Consider the following 24,127-nt stretch of genomic DNA (forward strand, 5'->3'; position numbering starts at 1 on the left):
TTTTGTTAGATCAGACTTTTATGAATACAGTTATATTAAATATGCTTTGCCAATTTTTTTTATTGTTTTATTTTTAATAGGGTCAAACAGGGGGTGATTTGAACTTGTGTTTTTTTTTTTAAATTTCATATTTTTTAAAACTTTTTATCACTTTCTACTGTATTTAATAGTCCCGTTAGGGGACTTGAAGCTGCGATCTTCCGATCGCTTGTACTATGCATAGCTCTGCATCAGCTCTACTATGTATAGCAAAAATCATGATCTTTTATGAACATCAGCCACGGGCCGGCGTTCACAGGAGAATTATAATGATTGACATGGAGGTCATCAGCGGACCCCCGGCTGTAAAGACAAACCATCGGCATCCCACGATCACATCATGGCTGCTCCAATATGGACGTGGAATGACGTCCAGCGCTCGTTGAATGCCGATCTCAGAAATTGGCAGTGGGATTTAACAGTTTAATAGCCACGGGTGGAGCTTTGCTCCACTCGTAGCTGTTAAAGGCACATGATGGCTGATCAAATCAGCCATCATGTGCAAGGAAAGAGGTGGGCTCAGCGTGCAAACCTGCAGGTAAGGACACGACTTTTGGCATACGTGTATGCCAAGAGTCGTGAAGGGGCTAACAAATGTGTTTGGGGCATGGTTTTGTGGTGCTTGTCAATATATAAATATTAGAGGTTCTCCTCCATTGTGAAGGTCACCTATTAGTTAATGCAGCCTTCATCACACACTTCACAACTCTTCTGTTCTCAAAATGGTTGTCGACAGAGTAGTATGTGAATAAACATGTCGATCAGCCTCCTACAATTGAAAAACACTGGTCATGGGAAAGTTATTTTCTAAGTTCAAAGCTGATGGACAGGTCTGGTCACATACCGCTCCATCAAGGAACATTTTGAGAACAGGAACTAGGCAGTCTGTGGAGTGTGGAGAACCTGTAATACTTAAATAATAGTCAGTGCCAGAAAATCATTTTTCCAACACAACTGTTAAAATAGAGTAGACAACTCCTTCAAGTCCTGCAAGTTGTGAGGAGAGGTCTCCATGAATTGGACTTGTTTTTCCTGCACATCCCATAGAAGCTTGATTAGACAGACTTTTGTGGAACAAGTCATCATGTTGAGATTTATCATGTTCCTCAAACCATTCTGGAACAATTTTTGAGCATTATGTCAGGGTACAATCTCACTAAAGGAGGCCACTGATTTTAGGGAATAATGTTGCCATAAAGGGGGTACTTGATCTGCAACATTGTTTAGGTAGGTGGTATGTTGAACACCTTATTACCATAAGTAGCTCTTCTATGCAATAGAACAAGACAGGCTAGCCAAGGTTCCCTGTGTGGATTAATGAGCTCTGGGTGTTCATCATGACCCCATCATTGATTGACCGTTTGTCCTTCCTTGAATCACCTTTGGTAGTTAACAACTACTGCATACCCACTAGACCAAGTGTTTTGGAAATGCTCTGACCCTTCATAATTTGGCCCTTGTTAAAGTCGCCCAGATCGTTACACTTGTCCATTTTCCCTGCATCTAACACATCAATTTTGACAACTTAACTGTTCACTGTTTCCAAATATATCTCACCCCTTGACAGGTGTCATTCTTACAAGATAATCAATGTTATTCACTTCACCAGTCAGTGGTATGATTCTGAACATTGTGGCTCATCAATGTGTATTAGCAACAGAATGAGAGGAAAATTGTATTCACTTTTCTTCTAGCACTGGTGGGTGTGAGTCGTCTCTAACTACAATACTCCCTGGCACTCTGCTGCGTGGTATAGGGAGGAAATGTTTGCTAAGAATTTGTTTTTGGGAAGAATTAGCTCTTAAAAGCACACATTTTACACCCCTCTGTATTCAATGATTGACAATAGGCACCAGCCTCAACACATAATGGCATAATCTGGCGGGTGCCGAGAATTATGCTTCAGTTGCGTGAATGTAGGTACTTGACACAGCTCCAATATTTCTGATTGTTGTTATGATTATCACTGGCAGAACAGCAATGATAGAGAATGGACAGAAATTCTAATGTTGCTTCTGCTATGTTAGCAATTAACATGCTGTGCATTATTTCCCAGCATTAATCCTTTCCGAAAGAAATCATGAAATTCAATTTCTATTTTGTATATTTCAACATATTATCCTGGGTTGAATAAAATGGTCGCTGTTTTAACAAACTTTGCATCAGTACAGGCGAATACATTTCTTTTCAAATATATGTTATCAGAAAAAAAATCTGCTTTTTTCTCCACTTATGAGCCCCTTCACACCCTAGCCCTCTAACTTATTATCCACACTTGGCCAAACCAATATGTTTGTCAGCACAGTGAGGTGACATGCTACAGCTCTCATACAGTACGTTATGGAAATGGAAGTAGGAGTGAGGAGCACTCAGCACAGTGACGCATACACAAACTTGTGCTGGAGTTTGAAACAAGTATAGCTCAGTACAGAGCTGGATTCACAGTCACACAGCTCAGTACTGCTGTATGACATCCTCCATGCTGCTGTATATTGTATTTCATAATGTTGCTGCTTCTGAACGCGTGCTACACATAGAAACAAGAGCAGGAATCCGTCGCTATCTGTGCATGGATTGTAGTCTCCTCCCACTAGATTAGAGAAGACTGAAAATAAGAGATACTAAGTTGTCCTATACATTGGAATTGGAGAATCTAAAACATTTTCAAGACACCAAATATTCAATTATAAGAAATCCCTTTAATTCTTACTATTATTAAGCAATCTAATAGAGATAAAAAGTTATAAAATTTATAAACAAATTGCATTCAAAATATTTTAACATATGTTGTAGAAAATCTAGGACATTGTTTTCTATATAATAATATCTTCCGTTCATGGTCACAGCCTATGTACAGAACAGTCAGTAGAGAACTATTCAATATGTCAGTCTATTAAAGATGATGGGGCACAGTTTAGTCTCCTTCTTGAGCAATGAGCAGGCAATTGGGTAAAAAAATGCAGTTTTCGTTGGTCAATAAAATGGTTTATTGGACCCTGGTGAGGGGTAGAACAGACAAGAAATGTGGAATGGCATATAGTGAGGGCAAGTATAGAACACTAATGGCAATGGTTCTCAGGGTGGTAGTAAGGTAAGAAAACACTGTGTTTCCATTGTACTGTATATATTGCGTGCATAACTTTATTTTTTAGAAACTTCAAATGACCATACAGTATGGTGACTATGATAGCTGAACACGGAGTAACAAACCCAACATGTATGTTACCCATCAAGTAAACTACCATAGATATGTAGACATGGGTGGACATAACCATTGGTGCAACCTGTGCAGCCGCACGGGGACCCAAGAAGTAAGGTGTCCCTCTATCACCTCTAATAATGTAAAAGTATCTGGGTAGAATAGTCTGTACTGCAGATACAGGTTGTCTAAGGGTAGGTAGGTTTTGGGGGTGAAATGACTGGGTACATGGATAATCAGGCACAAGTTGGAGAGTTCCATTTGCTTTTCAGACCTGTAGGAAAAGCAGGCTTCATTACATTGAAGGGGTTGTATGAGTGATGTGTGACATTGGCAATTTGTGTATTATTGTATTATGTATTATGTTCTGCAATATTCTGATTTAATCAGTTCAGTCAGCTTCTCACTGTGTTTTCCGGTTTTCCATGGCTTCCGTGTCATTCTTGATGGCATTCAGCCAATGGACCTTTAGTCTCCCGTTTCCACTGACCATTCCGAATAGCATTACCTTTTCTAATGTTTTTCCCCTCATCATCACGTCCAATATAGGTCAGTTTTTGTCTATATTTCTGCTAAATTACATTAACGTAATTGCATATTTGTCCTATTTCATAGGTTCCCACTGCTGTAGAAGAGGAAGAGGATCCATTCTACAAGAGTCCACTCAATAGACTTGCTTCTTCTGCATCCAACTTTGCCTATGATCTTTATCGTGCTCAGTCAAGCAAAAATCCAAATAGCAATATTTTTATGTCACCACTGACTATTGCTACAGCCCTTTCCAGCATTTCCTTGGGTGGGTTGGACCTTACAGAAAAAAATGTATATTTTGCCTGGGAATTATGATACATTTGATTGATAAAGTGTTCTCCTCTTTTGGAAAGATAAGTGACAACCAACATGGCTGAAATTAAAGTCATTTTAAAAAATAGAAAACACGTTTTAAAGATGCCTAAAAATGTTTTTTTGTCACTCAATATCCAAATTGATGATCTGTGACATAACTAATGTGTTATATTATACCATTTGACAGGAAATCTCTATGGCTTCTTTCTAAAGATAACCCCCCCACCTCTCCTAAAAAAGAGCATATACCGTACTCTATAGCAACTAAATAAATAAATAAATAATAAAATAATAATAGTATGTATAAATAACAGAGGATACTTAATTAACGCTATTTTCATAAAAAATGGATAAAAGCCATCCCACCACGACAAGGTGTACCACCGGTATGGTGCTAATCTGTCTCTAGAAACCTTAAAAAACCTTTACCATTAAAACCTTACCATGTGTCAAATGACATCAGTGTGAATAAGGACAGAGCACAATACACCTTCGGTACTCAAAACATGACACTTCTGGTATCATTGAATAGAATCAAAGGTTTTAATTCACAGCCGACAAATGAGAATGACGGAACATAGTTTCCAACGTTTCGGCACATAGGTGTCACGTTTCCGCCAGACTTAGGGCCTGCTGTTCCGGTCGCGGCCACTAGGAGGCGCCGTACCGCCACTTTATCGTCAGACTCAGGGACGGCTGTTCCTGCCTCGGCCACTGGAAGGGGCCGTGGTTCTGTCACGTCAGGCTCAGAGCCTACTGTCCCGCCTTTAGCCTCTAGGAGGCGCCGGTCTGTCACGTCGCCGTTAAATTCTGGGTCTGCTGCTCCTGTCGTGGTCACTAGGAGGCGCTATGGCTCGCCCGGGAGTTATGGTGCTGACAGAGTAAGGGCACCTGCGCAGGCATCTGGTGGACGCAGGCTCCGCCCCTCTGTCAGTCATCAAGAGGTTACTGCATCTCCATCTGGCCTGGTCCTGGGGGCGGTACTGATGACATCATCAGTTCAGGAACCTATGAGGGGTGACCTGATCCCTGAAATACCTTGGGACTGGACTTGCAAGCCGCCGGATATATTCTTGGTTCCCCCCGTGTGTTACTGTGTGAATTACTTTCTGACTGACTCTGACTTTGACCTGGACTTCTGACTCTCCTTCTGCCTAACGATTCTGTACCTCTGCTACTCTTCTGGTTTATGACTTTCGGCCTGAATCTGACTCTGCCTCTGCCTAACGATTCTGTACCTCTGCTACTCTCCTGGTTTATGACTCTCGGCCTGAATCTGACTCTGCTTCTGTCTACCGTTTTTGTACCATTGCTGTCCGACTGGTTTAGACTTGCATATCTCCACGTTTGTGTCCTGTATTGGAACACCTTTCTGGCGACCGTCCTGCTCTGGTCACTGCTCCTATTCAGACAGCGCCTCCTGGGCTCTGCTATAAATCCAGATCCCTGTATAGGGGTAAAGGGTATCAGTGTTTCTCGGGGTGTTGCCTGGCTGCAGCCCAGACCCGCAGGCAGACGTCACATTATATCCGGCCACATACAAAAAAACTGCTTCTTGTGTATATATCCACCATATACAAAAGCAGTCTCCCTGAACTTTTTTTTTTTTTTTCTCTCCCTTCTTCTGATTGAGCTGATTTCTGGCCTAAACACCTGGTTCAGTGCACAGCCGGAAGGAGCACTTTCATCTTCCTGCACCAGTATGCTGCAGTCTGGAGCCTTCAGAGAGAGAGCTGAGCGTCAGAGATCCATACTACTGAGACATCGGCCTCTGGGCAACTCTGGCTATGGTTGCCCAGGGGCACAGGTATTGCCCGCAGATGCGGCTAAAGTTTTATTGCCTATTGCCCTTTCTATTGGTCAGAAATCTCAGTGTGTGAACGCATATGTGGATTGTGGGTCTGAAGGGAATTTTATGGATTCTTTGGTTGCTAAAAGTCTCGGTGTACCCCTATTAAAACTTAATGCCCCTATAAAAACTACGGCTATTAATGGCACATCTATTGTCCAGGAGGGGGTTAAATTTGTTACTGACAAAATCACTATGTCGGTGGGAGCATTGCATACCGAGGTTATGTCATTTTTTGTGATGGATAATTTGTCTGCTGCAGTCATTTTGGGGATGCCATGGCTACGCCAGCATAACCCAGTCATCGACTGGCACCTAGGCGATGTTATACGCTGGAGTTCACACTGTCAGGAAAACTGCATGTCGCTAACAGTAAACCAAGTTAAAGTTAAACCCCTCCACATACCGTTTGCCTTCAGAGATTTTGAGGATGTCTTCTCTATTGCAAAATCTGAAAAGCTACCCCCTCACAGAAAGTATGATTGCCCTATAGATCTGATTCCAGATGCCCGTCTCCCAAAAGGGAGAATATTTAATCTCTCAGGTCCAGAGCGTCAGGCTATGAACGAGTACATAGCTGATAGCTTAAAAAAGGGGTTTATTAGACCGTCCATTTCACCAGTTGGAGCTGGCTTCTTCTTTGTAGAAAAGAAAGATGGTGGTCTCAGACCCTGCATTGATTACCGGGAATTGAATGCAATCACCATTAAGAACCAGTATCCGCTTCCACTCATCCCTGATCTTTTTAATCAACTAATGGGAGCCCGTTGGTTTACTAAACTGGACCTCCGGGGGGGCATACAATCTAGTCCGCATAAGAGACGGGGATGAGTGGAAAACAGCCTTTAATACCCCTCTTGGCCACTTTGAGTACCTGGTAATGCCCTTCGGACTCAGTAACGCACCTGCCGTGTTCCAGCACTTTGTAAATGACATTTTCAGGGACATTTGTGGGGTGTATGTCGTCGTGTATTTAGATGACATTTTGATTTATTCTGCTGACCCTGTGACACATGCTCAGCACGTTCGCTCCGTACTGCAGAGACTGCGAGAACACTCCCTGTTTGCTAAACTGGAGAAATGTGTTTTTTTTTGCGGAGGAGGTACAATTTTTAGGATATGTGGTTTCAAGCACAGGCTTCCGTATGGATCCTGCCAAGATCCAACCTATTAAAACTTGGGTGCAACCCAAGTCGCTAAAAGCGCTGCAGCGATTTTTAGGGTTTGCAAATTATTACCGAAAATTCATCAGGGGTTTCTCCGAAATTGCTAAACCACTCACGGATTTGACCCGAAAAGGGGCAGACGTGACCAATTGGAACCCTGAGGCAATTCAGGCTTTTGCTTTGTTAAAAGAGTGCTTTGTAGCCAACCCAGTTTTGGTTCAGCCTGATCTGGACCGCCCGTTTATTGTAGAGGTGGACGCCTCTGAGGTCGGAGTGGGAGCAGTGCTGTCGCAAGGCACTGCATCACTCACTCAGCTTCGCCCATGTGCCTTTTTCTCCCGCAAATTCTCTCCCACTGAGAAAAATTACGATATAGGTAATCGGGAGTTATTGGCGATCAAATGGGCCTTCGAGGAATGGCGCCACTTCCTCGAAGGCGCCAAACATAAGATCACTGTGATTACAGATCACAAGAATCTGACTTACCTGGAGTCAGCTAAAAGATTAAATCCTAGACAAGCGAGGTGGGCCTTGTTCTTCTCTAGGTTTGACTTCTTAATAACCTTTCGTCCTGGTACCAAAAATGTGAGGGCTGATGCTCTCTCTCGAAGTTTCTGCCCCTCACAGGCTGAGGACTCGGAGCCAGTTCCAATACTGGCCAATGGTATTGTTGTGTCGGCTGTGTCTCTGGACCTTCTGGAGGAGATCCGTAGATCCCCAGAACCAGCCCCTGACTCGACGCCCCCCCAGAAATTGTTTGTTCCAGCGCCGTTTCGCCTACAAGTTCTGAAGGAGTCGCACGACTCTGTCCTGGCAGGCCATCCTGGGGTCAATAATACCGCCAGACTTGTGACTAGGAGTTTTTGGTGGCCAACGGTAGTTAAGGACTGCAAGGATTTTGTACTAGCTTGTGAAATCTGTGCTCGCGCCAAGTCCCCTCACAATCGGCCTGCCGGCTGGCTCCAGTCCTTGCCCGCTCCAGAGAGTCCATGGACCCACATCTCCATGGACTTCATTACTGACCTACCACCCTCAGAGGGGAAAACATGTATCTGGGTGGTGGTGGACAGGTTCAGTAAGCAATGTCATTTCGTTCCCCTCTCTGGATTACCTAATTCAGAAACTCTGAGTAACTTGTTTATTGTTCATGTGATAAGGCTGCATGGCGCTCCAGAGAATATCGTGTCCGACCGAGGTACCCAGTTTGTTTCCAAATTCTGGAGGACATTCTGCAAACGTATTGGTATTGAATTATCCTTCTCCTCCGCTTACCACCCTGAGACCAATGGTCAAACGGAGCGTACCAACCAGGCTCTAGAGCAATATCTTCGCTGCTATGTCTCGGAACATCAGTCTGATTGGGCGGAACATCTCCCATTAGCTGAGTTCGCTCTAAATAACCAATACCAGGAATCTATCAAAACCACCCCGTTCTTCTGCAATCATGGTTTGCACCCACGTTTTGGTTCCTTTTCGGCCAAGATGTCGGAGCTTCCGGGAGTAGAGAATTCCATACGTAACTTAAGGACAATCTGGTCAGAGGTGAACACAAACTTGAAAGGGTCCCAGGTCAGGCAGGCTTCGGCCGCAAATAAACGGAGGTCCACGGGGCCGCACCTAGGAGTTGGGGACAAAGTTTGGCTGTCTACCAGAAACATTAAGCTTAAGGTGCCGTCTGCCAAACTGGGGCCCAGGTTTATTGGTCCCTACGAGATATTAGAAGTAATTAACCCGGTAGCCTTTCGTTTAAAGCTCCCTCAGGCTTTTAAAATTCCTAATGTTTTCCACAAATCCCTTCTCAAGGTGTACCGCTCCCCAATTCGTCCCGTCCAATCCCCTCCTCCTCCAGTTTTGGTCAAGGGTGCCTTGGAGTACGAAGTCCAGGGCATCCTTGATTCCCGTTTAGTGAGAAAGTCTGTGCAATATTTAGTTCATTGGAAAGGCTATGGCCCAGAGGAGAGGTCCTGGGTCCCCGCTAGTGACATTCATGCCAAGGGGTTGATTAGAAGGTTTCACCTCCTTCACCCTGATAAACCGTCTTTTGAGGGTCCGGAGGCCCCTCTTGGAGGGGGGGGTACTGTCACGTTTCCGCCAGACTTAGGGCCTGCTGTTCCGGTCGCGGCCACTAGGAGGCGCCGTACCGCCACTTTATCGTCAGACTCAGGGACGGCTGTTCCTGCCTCGGCCACTGGAAGGGGCCGTGGTTCTGTCACGTCAGGCTCAGAGCCTACTGTCCCGCCTTTAGCCTCTAGGAGGCGCCGGTCTGTCACGTCGCCGTTAAATTCTGGGTCTGCTGCTCCTGTCGTGGTCACTAGGAGGCGCTATGGCTCGCCCGGGAGTTATGGTGCTGACAGAGTAAGGGCACCTGCGCAGGCATCTGGTGGACGCAGGCTCCGCCCCTCTGTCAGTCATCAAGAGGTTACTGCATCTCCATCTGGCCTGGTCCTGGGGGCGGTACTGATGACATCATCAGTTCAGGAACCTATGAGGGGTGACCTGATCCCTGAAATACCTTGGGACTGGACTTGCAAGCCGCCGGATATATTCTTGGTTCCCCCCGTGTGTTACTGTGTGAATTACTTTCTGACTGACTCTGACTTTGACCTGGACTTCTGACTCTCCTTCTGCCTAACGATTCTGTACCTCTGCTACTCTTCTGGTTTATGACTTTCGGCCTGAATCTGACTCTGCCTCTGCCTAACGATTCTGTACCTCTGCTACTCTCCTGGTTTATGACTCTCGGCCTGAATCTGACTCTGCTTCTGTCTACCGTTTTTGTACCATTGCTGTCCGACTGGTTTAGACTTGCATATCTCCACGTTTGTGTCCTGTATTGGAACACCTTTCTGGCGACCGTCCTGCTCTGGTCACTGCTCCTATTCAGACAGCGCCTCCTGGGCTCTGCTATAAATCCAGATCCCTGTATAGGGGTAAAGGGTATCAGTGTTTCTCGGGGTGTTGCCTGGCTGCAGCCCAGACCCGCAGGCAGACGTCACAATAGGCCTTTATCTACGATATCTGTCCCAGGGTGCGTCGGTGTTTGTGGTGTGCTTGATTCTAGAACCTTTGATTCTATTCAATTATACCCGAAGTGTCATGTTTTGAGTGCCAAAGGTGTCTTCTGGAAATTGATTGCTATTTTCATTCTGAGCACTCACATCCACATATAGGAGTGCAAAAGCCTAAGACTATGTCTACTAAGGACAGAGCAGGACAGGGTCCCAACTAAGACAGCCATCCATAGAAAGCTATACAGATGAAATACTTAGCTCAGCAAGGTGGGCCACACACAAGTTTGTACAAAGAATGACATTACTGCAAAACCAAATAAATGAGCCGGACTATGATCTAAGGATTTCATCTATATAGCTTGGGGTGGCCCACTTGGAACCCTGTCCCGTTCTCTCCTTATTCACATTGACGTCATTTGACACATGGTAAGGTTTTAATACTAGAGACCGATTAGTCTATCCCAGTGGGTACACCTTGTCATGGTGGCATTTTAAGCTTTTTTTTCCTTTATATAAAAACAGGGTTAACTAACTACCCTCTGTTATTTGCACATACTTTTATTGCTTACTTATTTACTTGCTGTAGGGTATATCCTCATTTTGCTTTTTTTTCTTCTTGGGTTTTGTCTCTGAAATGCCTAGTGTGAATGTTCTTTCTAAAGATGCCAGAAGAGACATGGCCGAATAAAAGTAGGGGATTGTAGGAGAACGGGTAAGAGAAATATTTTAGATTTACAATTTTAGGCCCTTAAAAAAAAGGATTGTCCATCCGAAGGATGGAATACATGACGGCGATTCTACACGCAAGGGTGGAGAGTTTTGAGTCGATTTGGGCTTCATGGGATTACTTTTAGGCCCACAGAACTGAATAGGCTGTTCTTCGTGCTCCTGAACCCCCTTCTTTGGAAGCCTTCTCTTCCCTCTTCTTTCTGTTGTGTGTCCTGTCTACATGTTTGTATATTTAAGTTCACATTTCTGATGACTTGTTTATGCCTTTGTTATATTTTGATTGGTGAACCAATGTAATTCTCCTCATTTCTTTTCTATGTAATGCAAATGTTGGTCCTGATCTATCTCACCTGTCAAAAGTTGATATTTTAATAAAAATTTACAGTTTTAAACAAAAAAAGGATTGTCTCCATGCCTTTCAAAATATAAGAATTAGTAATGATACATGTATCATATATTCCTATTATAAAAATCAAAATCTTAGTAATAAACTTTTCTAAATTTCCACCAATGTCCCCATAACAGCCTTATTCTGGGTACCCAGCACCTCTACATTTAGACCTGTGTTGGATACAGGAGATTCCTGTGTTAGGACATCATTAGTGCTATGTGAGAAGTGGGCTGGCTAACTGCTCATATTGGTAGACACCCTGCCCATTTTGATGATGACCAATGCACAGACAGAGAAGGGAGCTGTCCCAGTTATTGAAATGAGCGAATAGTCAGTCCTCTTAAAGCGTTGCCCTGATTATGTGCTGGTATAGATATCTCCTGGGTGGAACACAGAGCCAAAAGTGATGCTGCGGGATCTGGGACTGGGGCCAACATTGGGACCTCGGTGAACAGTTGGACGTATTAGTAAGTTTTATGTATTTTTAGTAGAAACATATTGGAATATAATTGTTTTAAAGTGAAACATTATTTAAACTTGGACTAAGGACAAATCAATATCTTTTGTAAACTGGCTTTGAATAAACTAGGTTTGAAATTATGTAAAAAATGTGATATTGAGCAATAATGTATTTTTGGGACAAAAAAAACCCTTAAACCTAATAATGTAACTCATTTTCTTTCTTTCCAGGGGGTGGACACCGGACTGAATCCCTAATACATCGTTCCCTGTACTATGACCTGCTTAATGACGCAGACATCCATGCAACTTATAAAGACTTGCTTACCAGTCTATCATCAAGCCCAGAAGGGTTAAAAAGCACATCGCGTGTCATCATTGAGAGAAGTAGGCTGTCATTTCACATACTCCGCATAACAATGAGCAATTGCAGTTTATTATAAATGTCCAGCTGCTAATTGCTTCATGCTCACCGCATTGTAATTACCAACCGTACATTGGTTCTAGAATAAAAAATATTATAAGACAGTGTTACATTGTATACAGATAAAAGTGCCTGGCCAATCGTTTTTTTCTCTCCCAGAAAAAGTGTTTAATATAACTGCATTACCAGACACCCCATTATTCTATGGCCCACAGACCCCCATATCAGTCATATTTATCATTGGCGCTATTTCGAATAACATGTAACTTGCATGAGTAACATGTGCGATATGCATACTCCCGGCCATCAGCCAGCTAGACGGGTGCCACCTCGCTCAATGCAAGTGTATTGAGTGAGGCCGGAAACAGTCTAGTTGGATTGTGACCGGGAGTATGCATATCACATACAGTGGGGGAATTAAGTATTTGATCCCTTGCCGATTTTGTAACTTTGCCCACTGACAAAGACATGAACAGTCTATAATTTTAAGGGTAGGTTAATTTTAACATTGAGAGATAGAATATTAAAAATAAAATCCAGAAAATCACATTGCATATATTATATTTATTTATTTTACTCACCTATATAGCGTCATCAATTCCACAGCCCTTTACAGATATTATCAATTTTATACATTTATATGCAGTGAGAAATAAGTATTTGATCTCTCTGGCAAATAGGACTCAATACTTGATGGCAAAACCCTTGTTGGCAAGCACAGCAGTCAGACGTTTTTTGTAGTTGATGAGGTTTGCTCACATGTCAGGAGGAATTTTGGTCCACTCCTCTTTGCAGATCATCTCTAAATCATTAAGATTTTGATCCTGTCGCTTGGCAACTTGGAGCTTCAACTCCCTCCATAAGTTTTCTATGGGATTAAGGTCTGGAGACTGGCTAGGCCACTCCATGACCTTACTGTGCTTCTTTTTGAGCCACTCCTTTGTTGCCTTGGCTGTATGTTTTGGATCATTGTCTTGCTGGAAGACCCAGCCACGACCCGTTTTTAATGTCCTGGCGGAGGGAAGGAGGTTGTCACTCAGGATTTTACGGTACGTATTACCCTCAAAAAAGACATTCAAAATATTCATGATAAAAATAAATTTATTATATCACAAAAAAGACAGAGATGATAATAAAATGAGAAAATAATACCAAGACAATTATATTTACAAAGAATTTAATCATGAAAATCAAATTAAAATATATTTAAAAGCATCAAAAGTGTGCAGAGGACAAGACAAACCTCAATGGCTGAAAAATATATATGCACCGATCGCTAAAATGAATACAATGATTTAATAATGTATTAAGTAAATTAAATCACAAAGCATGTAAAAAGTGCACATGTATTAATGTGTAACTAATGTGATAAATAGCGGTTAAAGGTAATTTAAAACAGTATAAAAATAAATGTGCATGAATTTATATAATATTGGACACCTGAGGCCTAAACCAACAATCACAAACGTGGGAGTTGGAAGACATTTCTTCCCCTTGAATCTATAATTTTGCCATACACTTTGCCTTGGTATTAAACGGAGAAATATTTCTGTGTAACACGTTTTATATCCCCAAATTTTCTACTGTCAGTAACAAAAGTGATACCATGGGGATCTGTTCTCTTTTTGTGTACTTAATGACTTGTGGGGGCCCATGTGGATAACCCCTGGCTTCTAACCTTGGGTGTAACTGTTGTGATTAAAAAATGGCTGTTGTTGAAAAAATTGTTTCTCAACCTCATCCATTCCCCACAGAGGGATAAAACTGATAACATGTGAACTTATTTCAGCACTAAAGCTCTTTAATTTAATATCCAGTAAGAACACTTCTTAAAGGGAATCTGTCACCTATTTTTTGAAATATAAGCTGCCGGCAACGCCATCAGGGGCTTTTCTACAGCATTCTGTAATGCTGTAGATAAAGCCCCTGATGACGGTGCAGGCAGCTTATAGTCCAAAAATGGTGTGACAGATTCCCTTTAAACTTCAGATGTTGGGAGTGAAATTAATGTAATTTTTGTTATTTAAAACAAACACCTAGAATTATTAATATTATTATGCATTTATATAGCGCCATTTATTCCATGGCGCTTTACATGTGAAAAGGGGAAATAAAAAAACAAGTATAATAAACATGTGTAAGACAAGGGACACACAAGTACATAAGGAGAGGGGACCCTGCCCACGAGGGATCACAGTCTACAGGGATGGGTGAGGATACAGTAGGAGAGGGTAGAGCAGGTCATGTGGTGGTTCAGTAGGCCAAGGATCATTGCAGGCTGTAGGCTTGTCGGAACAGGTGGGTCTTCAAGTTCTTCTTGAAGGTTTCCGTTGATGGTGAGAGTCTGATGTGTTGCGGCAGAGAGTTCCAGAGTATGGAGGAAGCAGGGGAGAAGTCTTGTATGCCGTTGTGGGAAGAAAAGATAAGGGGAGAGTAGAGAAGGAGATCTTGAGATGATCGAAGGTTGCGTGCGGGTTGGTACCTGGAGACCATGTCACAGATGTATGGAGGAGACAGGTTGTGGATGCCTTTGCCTGTCATGGTTAGGGTTTTGAATTGGATCCTCTGGGCAATAGGAAGCCAGTGAAGGGCCTGGCATAGGGGGGAGGCTGGGGAGTAGCGGGGAGACAGGTGGATTAGTCAGGCAGCAGAGTGTAGGATGGACTGGAGTGGTGCCAGAGTGCTAGAGGGGAGGCCAGAGAGGAGGAGGTTGCAGTAGTCGAGGCAGGAGATGATAAGAGCATGCACTAGTGTTTTTGTGGTTTCGTGATTGAGGAATGAGCGGATCCGGGAGATATTTTTGAGTTTGAGGCGGCAGGAGGAGGCGAGGGCTTGGCTATGTGGTTTGAAAAAGAGCGCCGAGTCGAGGATCACCCCAAGGCACCAAGCGTGCGGGACTGGGGAAAGAGAGCATCCATTGAGATTGATGGATACATCTGGTGGAGGGGTAGAGTGAGATGGGGGAAAGATGATGAATTCTGTTTTGTCCATGTTCAGTTTGAGAAAGCGAGCAGCGAAGGCTGAGATAGCAGACAGACATTGTGGGATTTCGATCAGTAAGGAGGAGAGGTTGGGTCCAGATATGTAGATCTGCGTGTCATCAGCGTAGAGGTGATACTGAAAACCGTGGGATTCTATGAGCTGTCCCAAGCCGAAGGTATAGATGGAGAATAGTAGGGGTCCTAGGACAGAGCCTTGAGGAACAGCTACAGACAGGGGGCGAGGTGAGGAGGTAGTGTGTGAGAGGGAGACACTGAATGTTAGGTCTGTTAGATATGACGAGATCCAGGATAGGGCCAAGTCTGTGATGCCAAGAGATTAGAGAATCTGTAGCAGAAGGGAATGGTCCACGGTGTTGAAGGCAGAGGACAGGTCCAGGAGAAGGAAGACAGAGTAGTGTCGCTTGCTCTTGGTGGTTAGTATGTCGTTAGTGACTTTAGTTAGGGCAGTTTCAGTTGAGTGATGCGGTCGGAAGCCAGATTGTAACCGGTCAAAGAGGGCACAGGAGGAGAGGTGGGAGGACAGTTCAAGATATACATGCTGTTCCAGTAGTTTTGAGGCGTAAGGGAGAAGAGATATCGGGTGATTGTTAGACACAGAGGGTGGGTCAAGGGATGGCTTTTTGAGAATGGGTGTGATTGAGGCATGTTTGAAGGATGAGGGAAAGACACCATTTGTAAGTGAAAGGTTGAAGAGGTGTGTTAGAGATGGGATGAAGACTGTGGCCAAGTTAGGGATGAGGTGGGACGGGAGTGGGTCAAGGGCACAAGTGGTGAGGTGTGATCTTGACAAAAGGGTGGAGAGCTGATCTTCTGTCATGGTGGAGAAGCTGGCTTTTGCAGAACAGAGCTGAGCGGCTAAGAGGGGCATTGGGGGCTGCGGGCCAAAGTTTTGTCTGATCGTATCGATCTTCTGCTTAAAGAAGGAGGTAACATCTTCAGCAGAAATGAGAGGAGAGGGAGGAGGTGCTGTGGGACGGAGTAGAGACCTGAAAGTGTTGAAGAGCTGTTTAGGGTTGTGAGCCAGGGAGGATATGAGAGATGCGAAGTAAGTTTGTTTGCGGCAGAGAGCGTGGACTTAAAGCTGGCAGGGGACTGCTTGTATGCGTTGAAGTGCTCAGTAGAATGGGTTCTCTTCCATCTCCGCTCAGCGGCCCTAGAATGCCTCCTCTTCCAAAATAAATAGCAGGTCACCAATGTATCCACCAAAGCATTGAATGGACAAAATGGAAACACATCACGCAAACTTTTACTTTTACCATCGGGGAGGGTCCTAATTTTTTCATGTTCTTTGCCTATATGCAGATGTATAGAAGTAATAACATGGTGTTTTTTTGTAATTTTATTTTAAGGGCTGAGGCTGCGTGCAGAGTTCGCAAGTCAATTGGAGAAGTACTATGGGAATAAGGCAAGAGTTCTGTCAGGAAATACTCGTCTTGATCTATCCGAGGCCAACGACTTTGTGCAGAAGAGAACTGACGGCAAAGTAGTGAAGTTCTTTAAGGAAGTGCCTTCGGGAGTTAGTATCCTCCTGCTTGGTGCTGCATATTTTAAAGGTAAATGTTTATAAAAGTGATAATATTATATAGGTAAGCAGATAGGTCCAGAAATATTTGGACAGTGATGCAAGTTTTGACATTTTAGCTGTATAGCAAAACATATTCAAGATACAGTTACATAATCAATATGGGTTTAAAGTGCAGATCCTCCACTTTAATATGAAGGTATTCATATCCTAATTGAAGCAACAGTTTAGGAATTACAGTTATTCAATATGTAGCTGCCTCTTTTTTAAAGGGACCAATAGTAATTGGACAATCATCTTAAAAGTTCTTTAACTGGCTGCATGAGCTTTTCCCTCGTTAATCCATCATTAATTAAGCAGGCAAAAGGTCTGGAGCTGATTCCAGGTGTGGCATTTGCATTTGGAGGCTGTTGCTGTGAACCAACAACATGCAAGCAAAGGAGCTCTCAATGGCAGCGACACAGACTATCATTAGGCTGGAAAAAAGGAGAAATACACTGCCGTTCAAAAGTTTAGGGTCACTTAGAAATTTCCTTATTTTTGAAAGAAAAGCACAGTTTTTTCCAATGAAGCTAACATTAAATGATTCAGAAATACACTCTATACATTGTAAATGTGGTAAATGACTATTCTAGCTGCAATTGTCTGGTTTGTAATGCAATATCTTCATAGGTGTATAGAGCCCCATTTCCAACAACCATCTCTCCAGTGTTCTTATGGAACTTTGTGTTTGCTAACTGTGTAAGAAGGCTAATGGATGGTTAGAATACCCTTGAAAACCCTTGTGAAAGTATGTTAGCGCAGCTGAAAACAGTTTGGCTGATTAGAGAACCTATAAACCTGACCTTCCTTTGAGCTAGTTGAGAATCTGGAGCATTACATTTGTTGGTTCCATTAAACTCTCAAAAAGGCCAGAAAAAAGAACTTTCACGTGAAACTCGACAGTCTATTCTTATTCTTAGAAATGAAGGCTATTCCATGCGAGAAATTTCCAAGAAACTGAATATTTCCTACAACGGTGTGTACTACTCCCTTCAGAGGAGAGCACAAACAGGCTCTAACCAGAGTAGAAAGAGAAGTGGGAGGCCCTGCTGCACAACTGAGCAACAAGACAAGTACATTAGTGTCTAATTTGAGAAATCAACACCTCACAGGTCCTCAACTGGCAGCTTCATTAAATAGTACATGCAAAACGCCAGTGTCAACATCTGCAGTGAAGAGGCGACTCCCGGGATGCTGGCCTTCAGGGCAGAGTGGCAAAGAAAAAGCCATATCTGAGACTGGCTAATAAAAGGAAAAGCTTAGTATGGGCAAAAGAACACAGACATTGGACAGAGGAAGACTGGAAAAAGTGTTATGGACAGACAAATCCAAGTTTGAGGTGTTTGGATCACACAGAAGAACATTTGTGAGATGCAGAACAACTGAAAAGATGCTGGAAGAGTGCCTGACACCATCTGTCAAGCATGGTGGAGGTAATATGATGCTCTGGGGTTTTTCTTTGGTGCTGGTAAAGTGGGAGATTTTGTACAAGGTAAAAGGGATTTTGATTAAGGAAGGCTATCACTCCATTTTGCAATGCCATGCCATACCCTGTGGACAGCGCTTGATTGGAGCCAATTTCATCCTACAACAGAACAATGACCCAAAGCACACCTCCAAATTATGCAAGAACTATTTAGGGAAGAAGCAGGCAGCTGGTATTCTATCTGTAATAGAGTGGCCAGCGCAGTCACCAGATCTCAACCCCATTGAGCTGTTGTGGGAGCAGCTTGACTGTATGGCATGCAAAAAGTGCCCATCAAGCCAAACCAACTTGTGAGAGGGTCTTCTGGAAGCATGGTGTGAAATTTCTCCAGATTACCTCAGCAAATTAACTGCTAGAATGCCAAGGGTCTGCAACGCTATAATTGCTGCAAAGGGAGCATTCTGTGACGAAAGCAACGTTTGAAGGACAAAATTATAATTTCCAATAAAAATCTTTTTTTCGAACCTTGGCAATGTCTGGACTAGATTTTAAATTCATTTAGCAACTCATTTGATTAATAAAAGTATGAGTTTTCATGGAAAACACAAAATTGTCTGGGTGACCAAAAACTTTTGAACGGTAGTCTACATCAGAGATATAGCAGAAATGGTCCGAGTGGCCAAATCAACAGTTTGGTACATTCTGCAAAAAAGAGCGCACTGGTGACTGGGAACTCTAAAAGGCCTAGATGTCCATGGAAGACAACAGTGGTATATGATTTCAGAACCCTTTCCATTGTGAAGAAAAACTTCTTCACGACATCCACCCAAGTGAACAACACTGTTCAAGAAGTAGGTGTTTCAGTATTTAAGTCTACCATAAAGAGAAGACTTCATGAGATCAAACAGAGGGTTCATCACAAGGTGCAAACCATTATTCAGGCTTAAAAATAGAAAGGCCTTATTATACTTTGCCAAAAAACTTTAAAGCCAGACCAGTAGTGGAAAAGCATTCTTTGGACAGATTGAGCTAAGATCAACCTGTACCAGAATGATGGGAAGAGGAAAGTATGGAGAAGGGTCATGATCCAAAGCAAACCACATCCTCTGTAAAACATGGTGGAGGCAGTCTGATGGCATGGGCATACATGGCTTCCAATGGCACTGGGTCACTGGTGTTTATTGATGATGTGAATGAAGACAGAAGCAAATTAAAGCTCCACTCTGAAACGCTATATTATGAAAACATTGAATATATCAAATTGTAATCGCATTACTGCTGTAGAAAATAGGTTAAAAAAAATGAAGGTACTGTGATAAAACACTCCGGGATCGCCTTTGCTGGGGTCAAAGGTCACGTGCATTCAGCATGAAACTCAGGCGCAGAGCTGGGATTCGGGTGTAACTGACCCTGGGTCAGGTTTATTAACGGTGAAAGCAATGCAAAAGGAAATAAAACATAAAACAAATCCTTGCCTGTCCGGCACTAACTAAACAATGGACAACCTAACTACCAACTGGCGGGCTTCTCCCGTCCAGCCAAACCACAGTTGCAGTGGGCACTGCTTCCACTCACGTGTGTCTCTCGCACAGACAGGCTCTCTGTGTTCCCAGGCTGAGACACTCTCACAACCACCTGGCATCCTTTTATATCCACCTCCCATTATTCATTAGCAAACAGGTGCGATACTGACCAGACTAGGCCACATAGGAAAGGAATCTGGGCGAGATATACCTGCCCTCATCCACTATTCCCACATGATTCTCACATATCCCCCCTTCTGCTCAGACCACTCCGGTCGAGCAATGACACCCGCCAAACAGTGCACTCGGGACAGGGCATCTGCATTTCCCATCTGTACCCCTGGGCGGTGCTCCACCGTAAAAGTGTAGGCCTGCAGGGCAAGGAACCACCTGGTCACCCGGCTATTCCGTTCCTTGTTCAAGTGCATCCACTTGAGAGGGGCATGGTCAGTGATCAGCCTGAACTTTCGGCCCACCAGGTAATATTTGAGGGCCTCTAGAACCCACTTAATGGCGAGGCACTCTTCTTCTACGACTGCATACCTTTGCTCATATTTATTCAGCTTCCTGCTGAGATAGAGGACTGGGTGTTCCACTCCGTCCCTCACTTGTGAGAGTACGGCCCCGATACCGGTATCAGAGGCATCCGTTTGTACCGCAAACTCACTGCGGAAGTCCGGAGTCACCAGTACGGGCTGAGAGCAAAGTGCCCGTTTTAGGCTATGGAAGGCTTCTTCAGCCGCTAAACTCCATTTAATCATGACGGAGTCTTTCCCTTTTGTAAGATCCATCAGGGGGGTAGCGATGGCTGCAAAATTGTGTATGAACCGGCGATAATAACCGGCAATCCCCAGGAAGGCTTGCACCTGCTTCTTGTTGACAGGTTGTGGCCAGTCCTGAACGGCCTGAATCTTATCAACCTGGGGTTTAACAACACCCCTCCCAATTACATACCCCAAATACCGGGCTTCTTCTAGCCCGATGTGACATTTCTTGGGGTTCGCGGTTAGACCTGCCTCCCACAGGTCGTCAATCACAGCTTGTACTTTCTGGAGATGAGTCTCCCAGTCCAAGCTGTAAATGACAATGTCGTCCAAATAGGCCGAAGCCTACTGCCTATGTGGCCTCAGGACTCGATCCATCAGTCTCTGGAAGGTCGCCGGTGCTCCGTGCAGACCAAACGGCATATACACATACTGAAATAGACCTTCTGGGGTAGCAAATGCTGTCTTTTCTCTGGCAGCCTCCACCAGAGGGATCTGCCAATACCCCTTTGTTAGGTCTAGGGTCGTAATATACCGGGCTTTTCCTAACCGATCTATCAACTCGTCGACCCGGGGCATGGGGTAGGCATCAAATTTTGAGACCGCATTCAGTTTCCTGAAGTCACTGCAGAACCAGATGGTGCCGTCCGGTTTAGGAATTAGCACAATCGGGCTGGACCAAGCACTGTGCGATTCCTCAATGACACCTAACTCTAACATTTCCTTCACTTCTCGGGAAACGGCTTCACGGCGCGCTTCCGGGATTCGGTAGGGCTTTACGTGAACTGTGACACCAGGTTCCGTTACGATGTCATGTTTTATTAGCGTAGTCTGCCCGGGTTTTTCTGAGAAAAACTTTTGGTTGTGAAGTAGAAACTGCCTGACCTCAGTCTTTTGCCGCTCCGAGAGAGTCTCTGCAACCCGTACCTCCGGTACGGTATGCGAGCAGACAGGACGGGCCAGCTCCGCTGACAAGGCAGACCGATCCTTCCAGGGCTTTATCAGATTTACATGATAAATCTGTTCAGGTTTCCGTTTACCTGCCTGGTATACTTTGTAGTTTACTTCACCAACTCTTTCCTTGATCTCAAAGGGGCCCTGCCACTTTGCCAGGAACTTACTGTCCACCGTGGGGACCAAGATCAACACCCTATCTCCGGGTGCAAACGTACGGATCTTGGCGCCCCTATCATAGATTCTTTTTTGGGCTCCTTGAGCCTGTATCATGTGTTCTTTGACGATAGGCATAACAGCCGCAATACGGTCCTGCATTTGTGTGACGTGATCTATCACTGTTTTAAACGGAGTGACCTGACCCTCCCAGGTTTCTTTTGCAACGTCTAACAGTCCGCGAGGACGTCGGGCGTACAATAACTCGAAAGGCGAGAATCCCGTGGAAGACTGGGGTACTTCCCTGATGGCAAAAAGCAAATACGGAAGTAAATAGTCCCAGTTCTTCCCATCCTTGTCTATCACCTTTCTCAGCATCTGCTTCAGAGTTTTATTGAACCGTTCGACCAACCCGTCTGTTTGAGGGTGATACACGGATGTGCGTAACGGTTCGATTTGTAACAATCGGCAGAGCTCCTTCATTACCCTGGACATAAAGGGGGTCCCCTGGTCGGTGAGTATCTGTTTTGGTATACCGACCCGACTAAACACATGCACCAGTTCCTTGGCAATCGTCTTGGTGGCCGTGTTACACAAAGGGATGGCCTCCGGGTAACGAGTGGCATAATCCAAGATGACCAGGATATGTTGGTGTCCACGTGCAGACCGTGGAAGGGGCCCAACTAAATCCATCCCAATCCTCTCAAACGGGACTTCAATAATAGGTAGGGGTACCAAAGGGCTACAGAACCGGGGCTTAGGTGCAGAGGCTTGGCAGTCAGGACAAGACTCACAATATACACGGATATCGTGATGCATGCCTGGCCAAACAAAACAGTGTAATATCCTTTCGGTGGTTTTCTGGACTCCCAGGTGACCTCCCATCACATGTCCGTGGGCCAGGTCCAGCACCTGCCGCCGGTAGGGTTTTGGCACGACTAATAGTTGCACCGTATCTTCCCCCTTTTTCTCTATCTGATAGAGTAAATCATTCTCCAGAACCATGTAAGGATATGCCAGCCTAGAGCCAGGTTCTACGGGTACCCCATTTATCACTATTACATTTGTCCTAGCCTGAGAAAGGGTAGGATCCTTTATTTGCTCGCTTTGGAAATCATCTCTCTGAACTTCTAAATCCGGCAAACGGGGAGGTGGACGGCTGTCAGCCTCCTCCTCTTCCCCGGTCTCCTCCGTATCACCCGCCATGACTGAAAACGGGAACTGCAGGTCATTTCCCGCAGACTCTTCCCCCGAGTCTTCCGGGGGAACCTCTTCCCGGGGTTCGGGACCCACACGCGCCCTGGGAGAAGAATCATGTACACTATTACCCAAAGGCATCAACTGATTCTCCCACAATTGCCAGAAGTGGGGAAAATCCCGGCCCAGGATAACATCATGCAATAACGCCGGGACGAGTCCCACTTTATGTTGCACAGACCCATAGGAAGTTGTAATGCATATGACCGTGGTGAGGTACGAACAGGTGTCTCCATGCACACACGTTACAGAAAATTTGTCTGATGGTCCAGTCGGGGCTGACACCAGACTGGCCTTCACCAGAGTCACCACACTTCCCGAGTCTAACAATGCCACCACATTTTTGCCATCAACAGTTAAATCACACAAGTGTTTTTCCACATCCTTTTGACCGGCATTCACACTCACTACCCGTGCAACCATAGACATGCGGTTTTTAGAGTCTGTGACGTCGCACTGCATGGGTTCAGTAGTGACCGGACAGTTCGCAGCAATATGTCCCATCTCTTGGCAGCGTAAACACCTAACGGGCCCCTTGCTTAGACCATAGTTCGTTACTCTCGGCCTTGCAGTGCAGGCAGTCCTGTTTTCCTCCCCCACTGTCTTAGGGATTTTTCCATCTCCCCTACTCCCTGGAACAGTCTTACCGGTTCCACGTGGAGATGATGAAGAACGAGGTGGGGTAGCGTCGTCTCGGAGTCCTTCCGCCACGGAGTAACATTCAACCAGATCCACCAGTTGATCTGCCGTCGTAGGATTTACATGGCTTACCCACTTCCTCAGGGCTGGCGGTAGAGCTCTCAAGTACTTGTCCATGACAACTCTCTGGATTATCTCTGGCGCTGTCAACACCTCGGGTTGTAGCCACTTCTTCGTCACGTGGATCAGGTCGAACATCTGTGACCGCGGTGGTTTATCCGGCTGATAAGTCCATTGATGCACTCTCTGTGCACGGACAGCGGTCGTCACTCCCAGCCGGGCCAAGATCTCGGCTTTCAGTTTGTCAAAGTCCTGCGCGGCTTCAGGCTCTAAGTCATAATAAGCCTTTTGGGCCTCACCGGAAAGAAACGGGGCAATCAGGCCGGCCCATCGTGCCTTCGGCCATTTTTCTCGCACCGCCGTCCGTTCAAACGTGGTCAGGTATGCCTCGACGTCATCTTCGGTCGTCATCTTCTGCCAGTACCGACTCATGTGAATCACTCTCGACTCGGCTTCCAGGTTAACCTCATGTAGGCTTGCCAGGCGCTGCGCCACCTGCTGGAGAAGCGAACGATCGGTAGCTGTCATGTCCACCAACTCCTTCAGCTGGGCCATCATCACCCGATTAGCTTCTTGCTGGACGGCGGTGGACTGTACCAGCGCTTTCAC

The 24,127-nt window shown here is 44.8% G+C and overlaps 1 protein-coding gene across 2 annotated transcripts in view; it reads left to right on the plus strand.

Moving 5' to 3' along the window:
• SERPINF1 (serpin family F member 1) overlaps positions 1–24,127 on the plus strand; it is a 111,719-nt gene that overhangs the window by 54,287 nt on the left and 33,305 nt on the right. For both annotated transcript variants that reach the window (XM_073565684.1, XM_073565685.1), the window contains 3 exons: positions 3,854–4,034; positions 11,921–12,076; positions 16,465–16,668. In XM_073565684.1, coding sequence (XP_073421785.1) covers positions 3,854–4,034; positions 11,921–12,076; positions 16,465–16,668 — 541 coding nt within the window. The remainder of the gene's footprint in view (positions 1–3,853; positions 4,035–11,920; positions 12,077–16,464; positions 16,669–24,127) is intronic.

The sequence above is a fragment of the Dendrobates tinctorius genome, unplaced genomic scaffold (assembly GCF_039654945.1).
Source record: "Dendrobates tinctorius isolate UK_male_01 unplaced genomic scaffold, ASM3965494v1 ptg000016l, whole genome shotgun sequence".
Lineage (NCBI taxonomy): Eukaryota > Metazoa > Chordata > Amphibia > Anura > Dendrobatidae > Dendrobates > Dendrobates tinctorius.